Below are 18461 nucleotides of genomic sequence, written 5' to 3' on the forward strand. Positions count from 1 at the left end.
ACCTGAGTTTAGTCCCTTTCCCAATTACTTACACACACACACACACACACACACACACAGAGAGAGAGAGAGAGAGAGAGAGAGAGAGAGAGAGAAAGAGAGAGAGAGGAATAAACGGGTGCCTATGATTTACCTATTCACTTGAGGCCAAATGACATTTTAAGATTAAAAACCAATCTCAAATTCTAAAACATATATTAATAATTTAGACTTTATACTAAATTATCTTGGAACAGCTGTGACTCAAAATAATTTTTTTAAGGCTGGTTCTTCCATCCCAGATCAGGGCAGTTTCTAATTTAGTAAATAAACACTTTTGAAAATTGCAGTGCAACCTCTATTAATGTGATTTAAACCCTGTTGTGTGTTCTCCTGAGATATGCCAGATTAATGAATTATCTAAGCCTTGGTGGAAAATGACCTGTTCAAAATGAAAATAAAATTCATAACTAAAAGGAGCCAAAATAGCAAGCACTCATAATCCTTTAGGTAACAAGTAAGAGCAGTAGAAACAGGTCAAAAGGTAGGTCCTGCTTATTATTTTAGTTCATATTTCACCCTTATCTTTGAAGATTGTTAAAGAGTTTCCTTGACTTCTATTTGTTTTCCTAATAATATTCAAATTAAATCTTTTTGTTGTTTTAATTTTCCTTCTTAGGCTTTGAATGGCATGTTTAGATGACTGGCCCAGTTCTGGTATTCTGAGTTTGTGCCAACAAAAATGTCAAGTGCATTTGCCTTTTAATTACATGCAGTGCCTACATTTTAATATTCCAGAGTTTTCCCTGAGGAAGAGACTTTTCTGATCCTGCCATTTGTGGGAGGGAAAAAAAAATACCAGTGACATTATCAGAGTTGTTTTTCCCTAGTGTCTCCTGCTACCCATGTTTATCACTTTACAAACGTTCACTTGAAAGTTATATTTAGTTGTTTGTAGAACTTCTTCACTGTAAATGTTCTGTGTGGATAGGATACAGCCCAGCATTTTACTTTCACTTCCCTTTCTTGTTTCCCAGTGATCATCAGCCACCCTGCTCCGAGAGGCATCACCTACTTCCATGTCTCAACACTAGGATGAGTGTTTAGAAGGTGTAGCCCCTTATTACTGACATATTTCTTGCCCCATGCTCTCTTTAGTTTAAATATAGCCTCGTTCATTAGCCCTCTAACAGTACAGAACTATAGTATATGGCATCCCCAAAGCTTGAAAGCAGAATTGTTATAGTCTCATTTGTTTTGTTACTTGAGGTAAGAAGATCATTTTTTTGTCAAGTAAGTAGCTCCAATGCTCTGAGCTTCCTTCAATGCCAAATGCACACATGCAACAAAGCAGAGACACTAAGAGGAGGCTCCATCATCTAACCCCATATCACCTTTTTCTGAACCATCTTCCCTCCTATGCAGCAATGACATGGTCACTGAGTGGCCTCTGCTGAATTATCTATTAGTGCCAGGGCCAAGAAGGTGGCACAGTCAGTAAAGTGTTCACCACACATACCTGAATTCAGGTGCCGGGCTTATATGTGAAAAGCTAAGTTCAGCAATGAGCTCATCATGCCATCTCTGGTATCTTAGTGTTCTGTTGCAGTGAAGAAACATCATGACCATGGCCACTCTGATACAGGAAAGTGAATAAATAACTGGGAGCTTGCTTGTAGTTTGGGAGGTTAGTCCACTATCATTATGGAGTGGAGCATGGTGGCATGCACGTTGCTAGAGAGTTTACATATAGGTCCAAGAGCAGCAGCAGCAGCAACAACAGGGGGGAGCGGGGGGCGGGGGGAAGAGAAACTGGGCCTGAGCTCACTCCTAGTAACAGAAACTCCTTTGGCAAGGACACACCTCCCAATCTTTCTAATCCTTTCAAAGAATTCTATTCCCAGGTGGCTAGGCTTTAGAATATAATAGCCTATGGGGATCATTGTTATTCAAATCCACCATTTCCATCCAGGTAAAGACAATAGGATACCTTGGGCTTGTTAGCCAGGACCCTAGCCAAAAGCAAGAGCTTCAAGTTCAGTGTGAGACCACATCTTGCAAAAATAAGACATAGAGTGAGTAAAAAATCCCATGTCAGGGACAAACACATACACTTATTTTGTACCAAAAGATACTGGTTTACTTGTACATATATGCAGTAAAATCTTATTCATGCATTATGGGAAAATTATGACATGGTGTTTGAGGTGAGAGAATAAGGATATATAAAGTCTTGGATAAACCAAAGAACTTGATTAAAATCCACAATCTGGGGGCTAGGAGTATGGCTCAGTAGTAGAATACTTGCCCACCATACACAAGTATCTGTGTTTGAACCCCAGCACTGCAAATCAAATAAATACAATCTGTGATCTCAGCTGCTCTTCTGGGTGTCCGGCAGATTATGTGCTGAGAGCATCTCTGTAGAATAGGCCCACTATGGGGAGAAAACCATTTTATGTACATTGCTGAGCTTATAGCATCTACAAGCATCCAGTATTCCCAAAAAAGAAAGAGGTAAGGAGATAGAAAAAGGAAGGAAAGAGTGGGGGAAGAAAGGGGGCCAAATGATGGTTTAGTATTCTCTGCAGGGAAAACCTAAAGCTGTGATGCCCTTGAAGCTTTGATCTTTGGGCTGGCAATGGGAGTGCATAGCTTGAGATTTTTACATAAAGCTTGCAGAGATGGCCTGAATCCATTGGTACCTCCTGGCTCCTGGTACAAGAAGGTGCAAATTCTGTTTTAAAAGAAAGCATGATCAATTTAGGCCTGCAGGAGTCCCACAGACTAACTAAAGCAATTATATCTCGATCAAAGGTCACCAGGCATTCTTGAAAGTAAATCACTGTGAGAGTTAGCAAAAGGAGAACCCAAATCCTCCCAGGACTGCAGTTATTGACTGTGGACTCAAAATATAAAATTGCTGCATGCAAAACACTTAGTGGAAAAAAGTATGAATCACAAATATTAACAAGATGTTGTCATCAGTAACTAAACAAAGAGCTATATTTTAACTGAACAGAATTTATAAGACAAAAATAATTGTCCAAATTTAAAAGTAACTGAATAGATGTGTCCATCCACTGTATTTTGCTGTGGCAGATACCCAAGAGAACAACATAGAGGGAGTGTTTATCTTGGCTCAGTACTTCAGAGGCTCGACCTCATGATTCCTTAGCTCTGTTGCTCTTGGAGCTGTATGCAAAGAGAAGGGAATGATGGACAGGGCATGTGGTGGGCAAAGTGATCACTCCTAATAGAAACAAACTGAGTGCAGCATACAAGACCAGTCCAGGAATGAGGTAAATCTTTCCAGGGACCTGTTCCCATCAACCTGGCCCCACCTCGCAGTCATGGTGTGGGAAGCCATTAATTAGGTGAGAGTCTTTATGTTTTAGGCAGACTATAGCCATCTGGATTTCAAACTTTCAACGAATGAGCCTTCTTGGTGGGAAAGGGGAATGGGGAAAAAAGTATAGTGATAGACCTAGAAACAGAGTTGTAAAAGAGAGATTGTTTTTATCTAAAGATGTCCAGAGTGAAATCTATGATGGTGAACATGCTCAAGAAAAGAAGAACTGTTTCACAAAAGCATGCTACCTATGCAGCTTCATGTTCAGGTTAAACCATCTAAACCATGTGATGCCAACAAACAAGTAGAAAATTCCTGCAATGACATGGTTAGATACAGAACAGATGCAGCTTCTAAGCCCACTACACCCATCCCAAAGCCTTGTACAGAAACAGTGTATTTAGTAACATGAGAGCAGTGGAGTGGCTCAGAGGCTCCCTCCTGTCCATCCTACTCAGGAAGTAGACCTGCATTAATCCAGGAGTAGATATGGCATGCACAGCTTAAAAAATTCTTTTTTTTTTTTTTTTTGGTTTTCGAGANAGGGTTTCTCTGTATAGCCCTGGCTGTCCTGGAACTCNCTTTGTAGACCAGGCTGGCCTCGAACTCAGAAATCCGCCTGCCTCTGCCTCCCGAGTGCTGGGATTAAAGGCGTGCGCCACCACGCCCGGCGCTTAAAAAATTCTTAAGGAAAAAAAAAAATTAATGATTTCAGTCTGGGAAATGTTACTGAATGCAAAGTGCCACTGATAAAACATAGACTAACATATTTTACTTCATTCATATTAAAGCTATAACTCACTTTTATACCATGAATAAAGTAAGATGAAAAGCCATAGAGTTCAGGATACTTTACTCCAAAATGTGACATCCTGGGATTCAGGTACTTTAAGCTGGAGTGGGGTTTGGAATTGGAGAAGGTATTGTTTCGTTTTGAGAAATGACAGAAATGAACAGGTCTCTTTGGTCTTCTCCTTGCCTTCCCAGCAAAACAGGCTACAAGTCATAGGAAAGATTTCCCTGACCTTTACCTGAAGCAGCAAGGCATTTGACCTGCACTTGATAGACTTGGGGTGGGAGTGGGGTTGCCTCATAACTAAAGGAAATGATGTATGTATGTATGTATGTGCTGATGATATTTATATAAGTAAGTGAAAGCTATTCATTGAACATTTCTTAGAAGAAACATGTATAAATATTCAAATATCTCTGTCATTTTTATCAAGTGAATAGTAGAGCTTGTTTCAACAGCATGTTTACAAACTATGGAAAATCTGATGGTGCCATTATGGCATAATTTACACACTAATGACCTATAATGCCAGCAGGCAGTTCAATGAGTAGCAAGTCCCATCATGTAAAGTTGAGTTTTCATTCTTTGTTTCAATCATAGTAAACTGGATATGATACCTGATTGACAGATTACTAACCCCCAAAGTGGAGTGAGGGATGCTATATTGTTTGGTGATAGACAGATGGTTCTAAATGACTAGGGTAATGATAACATAAGGTATGTGTCAGTAAATGAGCTTCAAAAGGTTGACTGGAACCTAGTTTAGGAAAACCTTGTATGTTTGAAAAAGTTGGTGTAGTTATTTAATTAAATTCACATTTTAGAAATGGCACCCTGTTAGCAGAGTATAGGCTATGTCTGAGGAAGCCAACACATGAAGCAGGAGGCTTTATTTTAAAACAAACAAAGAAAAAAAAACAAAAACAAGATAATTGAGTCTTTAAGGCTGAAGTTGGAAGACAGGGCTCATGGCAGATTCATGAAACATCTTATACATAGACCCAGCTGTGTTTAAGATGTTGGACAGCATACCATGGTTCCATTTTACCCATTTATTACATGTCAGTAAATTGAAAGCTTAGTGAAAAATTCATATTTACAATCAAATGTTTGCTTTTAAAAGAATGAAGCAAAATAATACTTTCTATGTTTTTACCCTTGCATATACTCCTGAAATATGGCACTAATGTGTATGTGAAAAATTAATTCTATTATTTATTAGAATTTTTGCAACATTTTTATGCTATTGTCATTGAGCAAAAACAAATCTGAAAATCTCTGGCTTGCAGGAGCTACGTTAAACATCATGAAATTAATGGTAAAATATTTATAATAGTAATACATAGTTTTATTTTATAATTATTTTAGATCTTCATGAATTTCTGTTCCATTCATTTGAAAATCACAAGTTTTCAAGAAACTTTCTCTGTTAAATAAGAAAAATACGTTCCAACTCTGCACCAAAATGTATGACATGTGGCTATTTTCTTCCTTCACCGATAAAACTCTGTGGCTGACTGTTCCAAGAGTGGACAGATTTCACCATAAGATCATGAGAGGCGGTAAAGCAAGATGACATCAAAGGATCGTTGAGTTAAATAATAAATACTTCAAGATGCCCCTAAGGTGGAGAAGTCCACAGCAGCAGACTATTTAATTAATAACGTGTACTTTACAAAACCCATCATTATCTATTTATACGACAGACTGCTAACATTTTTTAAAACTACTTTTTAAGTGATGCCAGTTTGTTCATTCACAGGTTCTTTTACTATATTATGGACTCAAAAGGCTAAGCTGTAGGTCACATCCATCCCACCTGCTCATAGTTCTAGCATAAGAGTCTCCATTTATAAATCCTCTTCACAGCTTTATTCATTTGACATCTCATAAAGGTTCGTTTTATATATGGTGACTATTTTAGGAATTACTATGTCTAGTTGGCATGCCACCATTTTGGAAATGTGGTATCATATCCTTAGGACGACTGTAGGGAAATGTACCTTAGGCTCTTTACTGGTTTGAATCGTAAGTGTACCCCATAGTCTTGAACATTTGAATACTTGGTTTTGGTAGGTTTGAGAGATGTGATCTTGCTGGAGGAAGAATTTCTCTGGTAGAGAGCTTTGAGGGTTTAACTACTCTGCGCATTTCCAGTTCTCTGTCTCTTCTTCGTGCTTGCGGTTCAGGATGACGTGAGCCCTCAGGTTCTGATCCAGCCTCAGATCCACCTCCCGCTTTCTCTACCTGCCACCATTAACTCACACCCTCTAGAGCTAGAAACCTAACTAAATGTTTCCTATAAATTGTCCTGGCTGTGGTGTTTTATCATGATAGCAAAGTAATACAAGACTCCTTGCATTCCTCATAAATATCTAGTTATATGTATGCAACCTTTGAACTGACCCAAAGACGCACAGATCTACCTCTCCCCTTGTCATTATTTATGTAATGCAGAAGTCACTTTCTATGCTTTCTATTATTTACCGGAGTCAGCAAATCAATTCCATTATAGTATCACATTTTTAGCTACTGTAGCTCTACAATCTCTACAATCCATGATACACATGTGCTTAGTTCTCTTTGTCTGAATATCTTAGCTTTGTGGCCTTTATTCTGGATAACTTTTTTTTAGTCAAAGGACTTACTGATAACATGTCTCTCCAAATAAAATGGAAATAACTAAGAATAAAAACAATGTCAGATCCAATAACCAACCCCATGCTGTCTTGCCTGGGAATTTACGTGAAATTGGTTGGGTGGTAGTTTGGGGCATGGGAATGAATGGATTCATCTCAAGCTACATCTAGAAGAGTAAAATCCAACAAATCCTTGCGTTTTGAGGAAGGCATCTGATGCCCATACCATTTGTTGTATGTGTGAGCAGTGCCTGTCTTTCTGCATTTACTCAGTTAATATCTTTGCTTTGATGAAGGAGAGGCAGGATGCAGAGGAGAGGTAAGCAGCCACTTTGGGTATAAGAGATGATACTGGTCTGCATTAATGTAGCAGAGGGGAAGAAGAGGGGTAGAAAGCAGGGATTCAGAAAGGTATAGGACTATCTAATTGCACAAGAAATGGGATGAGTTCTTATGTCTATCCTAGGCATTTCCTCTTTGCCTGATTAGTCTTTTCATGATTATAAATAACTTAACCTTCAAATATTAATCAAAAGATAAAGAGAGGGAGAGAGACAGAGAAGGGAAAAGGATGTTGCTCCAGTCCTCAGCTTCAAGAAGACATTAGCAGTGTCTTGTGCTATAAGGAAAGAAATTGTAAGAATCCTGCTGTGAAAAAGTAATGTAATCTCTCATTTAAAAATGATGTGTTGAAGGAGATGCACACATGCAAGGAAGGTCAATAATCAGATTATTGCATGGTCAGGAGTTCAAGGAAATGTTGATCAGGAAAGCATTGATTTGAGAATTGTCAGAGTGGATGGTAACCCAAGTCATAGAAACTGTAAAATCACAAAGCCAGGAAGTGTGGAAATCCATATATCATGAGGCTGATGCCCTTGAGGGACCCAAAATGACAGCCAGTCCCCAAGAATGACCAAGATGAGGGGCACTTATTAAAGAATCCTGGAAAGAATAGGCCAAAGTCATGGCAGTGGGAAGGACACTGCCGCTGACCTCCCACTGAAAGGCAGTGTGGCCAGGAACGTGGCCAGGAAAGTCAAGGGCTTCTAACATTCAAATACAGAGAAAGGTGCCTGGTGAAGTCCAGCTACTTGTAAGATGCTACGTCTGTCAGCTTGGTCATGTCTTTGCATGCATCACAGCCAAGAAGAGGAAAAACAATATGATGTATCAGGGAGATGTGTAGAGACTGAATGTGGTACATCTAAAGATGCTGGAAGATCACCTAGAAGACTGCTTAGAGATGTTCTTTGGAACATCAGTGATGAAAGGAAAAATGGTTGTGTTTGATCCCAGATATTAGAACCGACCTTACTTCTATATAATTTTATATGACCTTCCTCTTTTTGCCCAGAATGGAATCAATTCTATTGTATTCACGGAAAGAAAGACATGGTATATAGAAGGGTTTTATTTCAGCTATTTTTTCCTCCCCCAAAATGCATCTAATAAATGTGCTCAGTAAAAGTAAAATTCTAACTTGTTTTTATTCTCTCATTGTGCAAAGAATTATGCCAGTCTAGTCTCCTAAAAACTGGGGGTTCTTTGAATGCTCTCTGGCAAGTAAAGTGTGAAAAGATGTAAGGCAAAGGAAAGCACTCTGAATAGGATACTCTCCATTGTCTTTGTGCAAACATAAATTATGTGAGACACAGGGGTGTAACCATGTTAACAGGTTCTGGCTGGCTGTCCTTGAAGAAAATAGGAGATGCTCACTTAAAACTACTATATATTTCCATTTATTAATCTTATAAAAATGGATTTTTATTTATATTCTTTGGTTTCACTGTGCAAAACCCTAGAAAAATAAATGTGACTGAAGTGTACAGAGGAAACCAGCTGTGCAGGCTGAGTTGGGAAGGTTGCAGTTAGATGCTAGCCTGTTCTACATGACGAGTTTGGGGCCAACCTGGAATTCATAGAAAGATGCTGTCTACACAGAAACACCTCCAAACTAATAAATTTCCAGATTTTCTTTTATGAAAGTACTGTTGGTTGATAATATTAGAAATAATAAGTGATTCTTCTATAGAAAGTTTACATTTCAGGGAAAATAGCTACCACATCATACAAATATGGAGAATCTCATTCAAGTTTGGTAATTATTTAACAGTCAATAATCTACACAAGAATTATAAGTACAACTTCCAAAGCATGTTTGCCCTTGATCGCTCTTTTTTTTTCTTTTTTTTTTGGGGGGGGGGGAATTATAAATAGGATCCATCTCTAAGAGGGCTCTAAAAGGATGATCACTTTAAACTGATCACATGGATACCGATAATATATGAATTGTCTGAGCACCCTGAACACTGAACCCATGGTCAAGCTTAACAGTTTCTCTATTCAAACACGGACTCTTAGATTGCACGTTCCACTGCTGGGAATGTGTTTACATTAACTTCTCAGAAAATTTTATTTCTGTTAAAACCTTTTTTAAAAAAAAAATTCGGGGGAACAACATGATGAACTAACCAGTACCCCGGAGCTCTTGTCTCTAGCTGCATATGTATCGAAAGATGGCCTAGTCGGCCATCACTGGAAAGAGAGGCCCATTGGACTCGCAAATTTTATATGCCCCAGTACAGGGGAATGCCAGGGCCAGGGGAATGGGAATGGGTGGATAGGGAAGTGGGGGCGGGGTATGGGGGACTTTTGGGACAGCATTGGAAATGTAATTGAGGAAAATACATAATAAAAAAAATTCTTAATCCTCTAAATTTGAAGCAGCCCATCATTTTGTGTGAGTTTCATTATGTAATCACTCAGGGTGGATGGAATTTAAAAATCTCTTTTTATATCTGACCTTCTATTCACAATATCGACCCTATCTGTCCATTTGTGCATTTCTATGGAAAGGCTGAGGAGTTCTGAAGGTTCTTACAAAATATAGCATATGTTACATGAGACAGCTTAATTAAATTATATGAATGAGATGGATCTGGCTGGGAAATGACCCAGTTGGGACCCTACTCTATGTACAAGCGTGAGGACCTGAGTTTGGGTGCCCAAGTCATCATTATCCAAACTACTAAAAACCTACATGATTTCTAACATGGTATGAATCTTAAGAGTGTAGTATGTTTCCATGCAATGGTACTGTGCCATGATAATCAAGGACAGAAAAGCAGTGCTGGGGTGCTGGGGTTGGGAGACAGCTCTGTTGGTAAAGTGCTTGCTGAACAGGCAGAAAAACTGGAGTTCAAATCATTAACATCCGTGTAAAAAGCTGGGTATGTCAGCACATAGCCCTAACCTAAGTGAAGAAGCTAAAATAGGTGGATCCCCAGCCCAAAACAAAGCTCAGAGAGAAACTCAGTTTTAAAAATAACGACATCACTTGAACAAGAAAGAACACTCCCATGTACACACATGCATGTCAACACACAAATACATACAGAGGGAGAGGTGGGAGGGAAAGACAGGGAGGGAGGGAGAGAGACAGAGACAGAGACAGAGAGCACATCTAACAAGAACTGATTGTCCAAAGCACTGGCAGTTAACTCCATTAGTCAGGTATGTCAGAGTACCAAGGGATTATCATCTCTATTCTGTGAAAGTCAAGTGTAGTGAAGCAACAGATCAGAGACTTTAGTGAGTCAACTCTAGAGATTGTCCCATAGATGAATATTTCTCTCAGGAGATTTCTATATCACTTTTAAAAATTCCTTTGTGAAAGTGTATCTATGTAAACCAATCACGTTTGATCATTACAAACAATAAACATTTTGGTTTTAGATTTTTGCATTCAACGTAGAAATACACTCCACCTGTTTTAGGCATTCATGCTTACACAATTAGTAGGCATATGTACACATTCATCAAACTGCTCAAGAAGAGGAAGAGATGCCAGCACAGCTACAGCAGGCTTGGATGAACTGCAAGTACTATTGTCACCAACTCCAAATTAAGGAAGTTCACTATAGCTGTAATGCCGAGAACAGCCATACTACTACTGCCCAACAAACTTCCTCCACTTACTAGGGAAAAAGCAAGCTGTGGAGTTATAGTCTCTGCTTAAGAGTAATAGTGACTAAGCCACTGGGACATTTTATTCTGTGCAATTAAAAAAAAATGGTTTGGTGAACTATTTAACAAATGGAACTAACACTTTTTCAGACACTAACTTTCTGTTTAGATTTAAAGTAAAATGAAATAATATTAGTGAGAGATAGGTTTACATCATCGCTATTACCATCATCACCACCACCACCATCATCTTCATCATCATCATTATCATCATCATCATCATCATGAGCATGATTTTAATTTGAAAAATTATGTTAACCTTGTGCCAGCAAACTTTAGGGTGGAAAAAAAAATAGAGCAGACATTAAGATACATAGAACATGGATGTTGGAGCAAAAGAAGCCAAATGAAGGAACTAACAGGTTGGCACAGCAACAGACGGATAACTTTCTAAAGAGAATAGACAGGTTTTCCTGGAGATATACAGGCTCAGTGTAGATCTTGACTGTAGCATGTTCGTTCAGTCAGGGTCTCTGAACTCTTTAAGTACATGGTACTGTGATTGGCAACTGAAAACAGTTTTCCAATACATTTAATCCATAGAACTCCCTGGCCTTTGTGGTGCATATTTTCAGCAGTGGGGGTCATAAACCTGGCAACTGAGAGGTGCTGTGTTAGAAGATAGAAGATGTATTAGATTCTGTGTCTGCCCTTGAGTGATTCATAATCTCTCCTTAATTCTCTAAGCCTCGGGGGTTTTGTGTCTGTAAAGTACAGATAATAATAGTTTCTTTGCCAGATTCAAGGTAAATGAGGTAAAAGGAAAATGTCTTCAGCAGCTTTCCAGGGCTTATGTATTGATTAAAGTTTTCTATTTTAATTGTGGACATGTGTGAGGGCTGAACATGATTTTGAGAATGAAAAAAAAAAAAGTAAGGGTCTGAAAGGATCAAGAAAAAAATAATCTTCTTAAAGTCACTTCCTATATTTATCAGCTAGTGAGGAAATGTAAAATAGTTCTGGGTATATTTCCTTATGTTTTTTTTTTCTTCTGCTTAAACTGTTTATTTTAACTTCTATGGTGGATTATAAACTAATTCTTACTAGCCTGAAGCTCCCAAGCCCTCTTATTCAGGTTCCTGAGTTCTGGAATTATAAGCAGCTACATGGGCCACCTCACCCAGTTAAGAGGTCATTTTTAAAAAATGAAGTGAAAAATGGTAACTTGTATCTGATTCCATCTCTTCCCAGTGTAGTAATTCTAAAAATCTTGTTCTGACTATTTAAGGCATTTGAAGAAAAATAGCCTACCATCCTCTTTAATAACAATTTTTTAGTCCTTATGTTAAAATGGAATAGCAAAATAAAACTGAAAATAAAGTTTGTTTTTTTTTTTTTTTTTTTACCTTAACTTGACCCTAAGACTCTCATGTCTTAGAACAGCTCGTTTCTGCATGTACATTTTCAGGTTATTGCTATTCAAGCTTGTTTTCCTTTGGCTATTTCTGCCTGGAGGCAATCTTCCTGTGCATGAAGAGGCTTCCAGTCACCTATTTCTCTGATTCCTTTAGCAGCAGCAACAGAAGAACCAGAAGTGATCCCAGACCCGGCAAAGCAGACAGACAGAGTGGTGAAAATCGCGGGCATCAGTGCTGGCATCCTAGTGTTCATCCTTCTCCTGCTGGTTGTCATAGTAATTGTGAAAAAGAGGTAGGTCTGATACTGTCCTGTACCCCACACTCAGATATTCTACTGATTTTCATGTTTTCCTTCCAAGTTGTTTGACAAGTTCTCATAAGAGTGCCTGCACCTCAGTTTCTTATTTGGGCTTTTTAAGTAAAGTCTTATTTACCTATTTGTAGTTTGTTCAAGGATATAAACATAGAGTTTGGTTAACATTTATTTAATGTAAAACTATACATTTCTTGAATTTCAGAGATACATGGGAAATTCAACTTATTTTAAGTGTTGTTATTATTAAGCATAATGAAATTGATAGCTATACAGTTATGGTGCTTGGGCCAAAGTCGGAATTATTTTCATTTTTAATTAATTTTTTTAAAATATGGGTTGCATGTGAGACATGCATTTACTTCTCTAATTGAGAATGTGGTTTAATGACATTGTATATTAAATATTCACTGACTAAATTGTTTTTTAAAAAAAGGAAGAGTAAATGCTTAAATTGAACTTTATCCTTTATACTATACCAGCCAATGTCGCCACCTCCTGGAGTTCATAAAGATATTATGACTTCCTGGAATTTAAACTTTTGTTTTCTGGGGATAAAAGTATACTCTTGCTCAAAAGCATTTTATACACATTTTTTTATACTTTGAGCTGCTTGACCATTATGTAAGTTGTCAGAATTTGTTAAGTCATTGTCTTTGAAACTAGTGTGGCACTTCAATCATTCCAATCATGAATTTTAGATAATGTATAATTTGGAAGCATTTTAGAAAAAAAGAAAACAATTTTTATATAGAGAGTGCATTCTAAGAGCTTCATATGTAGAGGTGGTTTTGCTTTTATAATTGTACTGATTGTGTAATAAATAATGTTGCTTATATTCCGTGAACTTCATAGTGTGCAATTATTATTGCTTTCTACTTAAAACATTAACATTATGGATAAGACTCATATGTTAATCACAATTCCGTGAGCATCTATTTTAATATATTGCCTCTTTACAATTGTCCCCGGAGATATATATGTTGGAGAAGACACATCTGCATTAGAAACATTAGGTATGCACCACAGTGTTTTGTGTTCAATTAGCTACATATGTGCTTTTCCCAAACAGTGCTTTCTCTTTGCTGTTGTCTACGACTTCTAGGATTGGTAACACGTCCTAGTCGAGCCAAGATTTAAGTATTTTAGAAACACTAGGTTTCCAATAAAGATCAGTAAAATCATGGAAAAGAACCTTCAGACTTTACTTCTCTGTTTAATTTAGGTTTCTACTTGGAGGGTGGAAAAGCCAAATGACTTAGAGAGCTAACTTAGCACTGCTTCATCCTTAAGTGGAATGTCACATCCGACTGGATGCATTAGAATGACTTCTGCCTGTGTCCTCCTCAAAGTGGAGTTAAACCTAGTAGCAGTTGTTCTTTATATGAAGACTTAGTTCTTTTTGATGTATTTGTACCAGGAATGACAACTGAAAGCTAAGGTCCTTCAGGTTGCTAAGCCAGTCACTAAAGCAAGGTTGGGGGAAGGGAGGTAACAGCCTCTGACAGCTCTCTAAAAGCGCACACCTTCACTGATGCTACTTCTGGTTTGCATTGTCAATGATCAGATCAACAAAGCAACCATTAAGTGTTTCACATTTACGTTTTTGTAATTGTTGTACTGGGTAGAAAGTCTCCTGAGCTCTCAGCTCCCTCAGCAGCAGCTATGTGACTGGGGAAAACCATTATCTTTTAGAATAGATGAGGTGTTTGCCACCTTCTGGACTAAATCTTGCCTGGATTACTTTAACTCCTTACTCACTGCAGCACATTTGTAAAGGCTTCAACCCATAGGTGGTCTCTCTCTCTCTCTCTCTCTCTCTCTCTCTCTCTCTCTCTCTCACACACACACACACACACACACACACACACACACACACCCTGTGTGAGTTAACCACGAGTAATTTATTATACCACAAAAGTATGTAGCAGTCCTGGATGTGACAGAGTTTAGCTTAAGGTTCTGTGTTATTCTGTAGTTTCATTTGAGTTCAGAAATTCATAATAACAATAATGGACATAGAAATCTTTACATTCTCACCACCTGCCTTTTCACAAGAAATTGTAAACTTGCTTTAGCCTATCCGTCACTGGGAATAATATATGTAGGGATATTTTCCTCATTGAAAATAGTTCTATGTGTTTTGGTTGCAAAGGAATAGCTTAGAATTCAACCAAATAAAACCTTACAACTGAGATTATAGAGAAAGTAAGTTCTTGGGATATGAAAGGGATATTGCACTTTTCAGAACGCAATGTCATTTTATTTTTCAGTTTAATCACTGTTGAATTATTTCCAAATATATGCCATTTTTCATTGATTGTGTACATTTTAAATGCACAGCATGAATACATTACAACTTTCTACATCAACTTGAGATCATGTTTCAATACAGTAAATGTTTGTGTATACCATGGTCACGTGCATCTACTGTGGGAATACCTTCATGTATATGTAGCATATGGTACCTGTATTCACATAAAGTGTATATATTGTGTACCATTAAGATATACCCAATGCATAAAAAAATATAGGTGTTACTTTGCACACATTAACATCATAATTTTATGTTTTGTATTTAAAATAAACTGCTATATTTAGTATACACATTCTATACACAGCTGCTCCATCTGTCATGACATTCAGATGGCAATGGATGATAGACCGCTTTAACTGCATGTTGAAAAACACACAATCCATTTAACTTTTCAGTTCTCTGGCAATATAAGAAATGTCAGCATGTTACTGTTTTCTTTTCCTAATTCTGTATTACAAATTTTATTTTTTGCTGCATTATCTGTCTGTTTAATCGCATGGCAAGAGAACGCTAACAACGCATGGGCAACGTACAATGCAGAGCCTAAGAAGCCAGATTTCATTTTGTTTCGTTTTCTTTTTAACGCACATTTTTCTGCTCTCTTGGATGCGACGGAGTCATGCTTCTCATTCACCATTGCTTCTCTTTCCCACTGTCTGTGATCTGCTTCCCAGGAGGAGCTACTATTCTTACTCCTACTACCTGTAAGTAGAAAATGGGTCATTACAACTTTACATGTGTCCAAAATGCAATATCCCTTTTCAAAAAGCCCACAGAAGCAGTGTGGTCAGTTTGGTAGGCTTTCAAAAATCATATTTTTCTGGACGCTAAAATTATAGAGTATTATCTCTTTTGATAATCTTTTTTAAAAGGGATATTGTGTTTCTGTATATTCAGCTACTTTTAATTTTTAACTACAATTTTTTCATGAGTAGCTTTATCTTACAGCTAAGAACATCATTTATTTACTTATGTCAAGTCTGTACCCTCTTAGCAATATATTTATACATCTGGTAACAAATGTGGCTTGAACTTCCTACTCTAGATGTTGTATATACACTATCTACTATTGTATTACATTTGTGAAAATAATCCCAGTGAGATATTTGTACAGCATTCAGACTGCGCTCAATGGATGCAAACCAGATCAGGCCTACATGTGTGTAAGATCACTTTACATATTTTCCCAGTTATTCAAAAGCATCATAATGTACAATTATCTTTGCTGGCCATTAAAACTGTTAATATGGTCTTAGAAAATAAACTGATAAAAGATAATGTAGTAAATAGGGCAGAGACATTGAAAGCCATTGAAAACGGGGAAAAATGAGTTTGTTTACTACAATTTAGAGACTTTATGAAACAAGCCAAAAAAAGAAAAACCTGTGAACTGACTAAGGAATCACAAAACCAACTTGGAGAACACTGGCCATTCAATTTCCTGAGTCATCTTCAGTTGACTTTGTTAGATTCCAGGATAGATAGTAGTTCAGTCCAAGGAAATAGCACTGTGCAAGGCTCAAAGATTGAAATTGTGTTTGAGGCATACAGCCTGCAGTGTCTGTATCACTAGGTAAGGTTTTAGTCAGCTTTACAGCAAAATTTTATGAGTCAATCACTTCAACACAGTGCTGCCAACGTTTTAAATATTACAAACATTTGGCTTCCTACAATCTGTTAAAACAAGCAGGTGTAAAATAACAGTGCTCTTAGCTTATTGTGATGAATCATAATACACTTGTTAAATCATGTTTGATGAAGCCAGTGGCAATTAACTGTACCATTTCGTACAATGATGGAGTTCTTTTCCTCTTTATGGCCCACCCATACATCCACCTGCAGAAGTTTATGCTGTTGGCTGCTTTGATAATGAAAGTCATTTACACATCTGTCAAACTCAAGTACTCTCAAAATGAATTGCCTAACTGTCCTGAACTGTGCATTATATATGCTCATTGCTCATAGGAAGACAAAGCATGAGACATACCAGAATCAATATGTATTTAGTTACAAGAATGTCAATAAGCCTACCATTAACTGTCAATGTATCTATCTGTATTAGAATGGAATTTCCTTTTTTGGGGGGGGGTGGAGCACAGTTAACATTGCTCTTCTTGACATCATAGCAGATTATACTGTTGCTGTGGTTGACACATAAAGCTACTGGTACTTTAAATCCTAACTAGATAAAAATGTGACGGGGATATAACTTTCAAAGGCTATTTAAGCACTCCTAGGGATACTAATCTCAATTTGATTTCTTTTATAGGGGTAGGAATAGAATGGAGCTCAAATGGAAACAAAAAAGCCACGATATTTGATCTTATTTTCATTAGCATTACGTTATAGTTACTTCTTTTCTAATTAAAACACTTACTTAGTACTGGTGTTAACTCATTGTGTTCACAATACCCGAATGAAAGCCTACATCACAGGGTCGTGGTGAGGATGGAAGTGTAAGGGACCATCTGGCTGCGCCTGTCTGACTTTACAGCTATTCACAAAGGTTATGGTCCAGCATAGTTTGCTTATTTTCTAAGTTGATGGATCTGAAAGGTCCTTGCTTGAACACTTGCCCACTTTAGTTCTTGAAAAAATTACTTTTTAAAAAACTTTACCCATTCATGAAATACATATAAAGTATTCATTCATAAGTCCTCTAAGTTTAAAGTTGTCATTTCCATTGGCTCTATTCTGCCCATTTTTAAATTTTTAACATTGTTTTGAATCCATATTTCAAATTATACTATTTCATTCAAATAAATTCCTCAAAAAAAAAAGGTTTAGAGAAAGATTGCAAGTTTTATTTGTTTGTTTTTGAGGCAAGGTCTTACCATGAATCCCAGTCAGGAAGGTCTTGAATGTTCCTGACTAAGTCAGCTACTTCTGAGTCCTAGGATTAGGATTGAACACCACCACATGGGGCTAAAACTTGTTTGTCAAGCATTTCACTGCTGCTTCAAGACAGTATATCTATGTTGTATTTGTGTTCTTTTCTAATGCTTAGCAAACAGTGGTGCCATTACTGTCGGTTTTCTAATGTAGCAAAAACACAGTATAAATAGCTGGGTACTATGTAATATTTGAAGCTACGGAATGAGGTCATTCTTCATTGCTTATTAGATAAGCAACCTTGGGCACGCTATTTAACTCCTCTAAGCCTCAATGAACTCATCTATAAGATGAGAATCCTTCAGCAGTATTCAGTGTATTGATCTGAGAATTAATTGATTTAACCAATGAAAAGGGCCAAGTATATAGCAGGCACACTTTATCTCTCCAACAAGTATTTATTGAGTGACTGCTTTGTGCTCTAAGTATTCTGGCTCTGATGTCTAGGTGGTGCAGGTGGTCTTTCCTTTTATTGAGATCATAGTGCGGAAATGACTGAAAAATACTGTCATGATGTGTGACAAGTGTTGTCTCCATAGATGAACATGTTACTACAAAAATCACCTGAATTAGATTGTGCTTGGATCAGCCATAGCAAGCATTCCCAGGGAAGTTTATTTGGAGTCACAGTGAATAGACACTAGGCAAGTATTAGAGACCAAAGCATGTCGCAAGCTTAAGGGGAAAAAAAAAATCTTTTGTGATGGTGAACGATCAGGAAGTTTGGAATGTGGATATCTGTTTTCTACATATGGTCTGGTGGTGTTTAGGGTCAAACATTGTCTTTAG

General features: G+C 37.5%; 1 protein-coding gene across 1 annotated transcript in view; it reads left to right on the forward strand.

Moving 5' to 3' along the window:
- The window catches only part of Ptprk (protein tyrosine phosphatase receptor type K), a 509254-nt gene that overhangs the window by 452244 nt on the left and 38549 nt on the right, over positions 1 to 18461 (forward strand). The window contains exons 14-16 of the mRNA XM_029482632.1: positions 12304 to 12442; positions 13438 to 13479; positions 15455 to 15484. Of these exons, the coding sequence (XP_029338492.1) occupies positions 12304 to 12442; positions 13438 to 13479; positions 15455 to 15484 (211 nt within the window). The remainder of the gene's footprint in view (positions 1 to 12303; positions 12443 to 13437; positions 13480 to 15454; positions 15485 to 18461) is intronic.

Source organism: Mus caroli, chromosome 10, assembly GCF_900094665.2.
Source record: "Mus caroli chromosome 10, CAROLI_EIJ_v1.1, whole genome shotgun sequence".
Classification (NCBI taxonomy): Eukaryota; Metazoa; Chordata; class Mammalia; order Rodentia; family Muridae; genus Mus; species Mus caroli.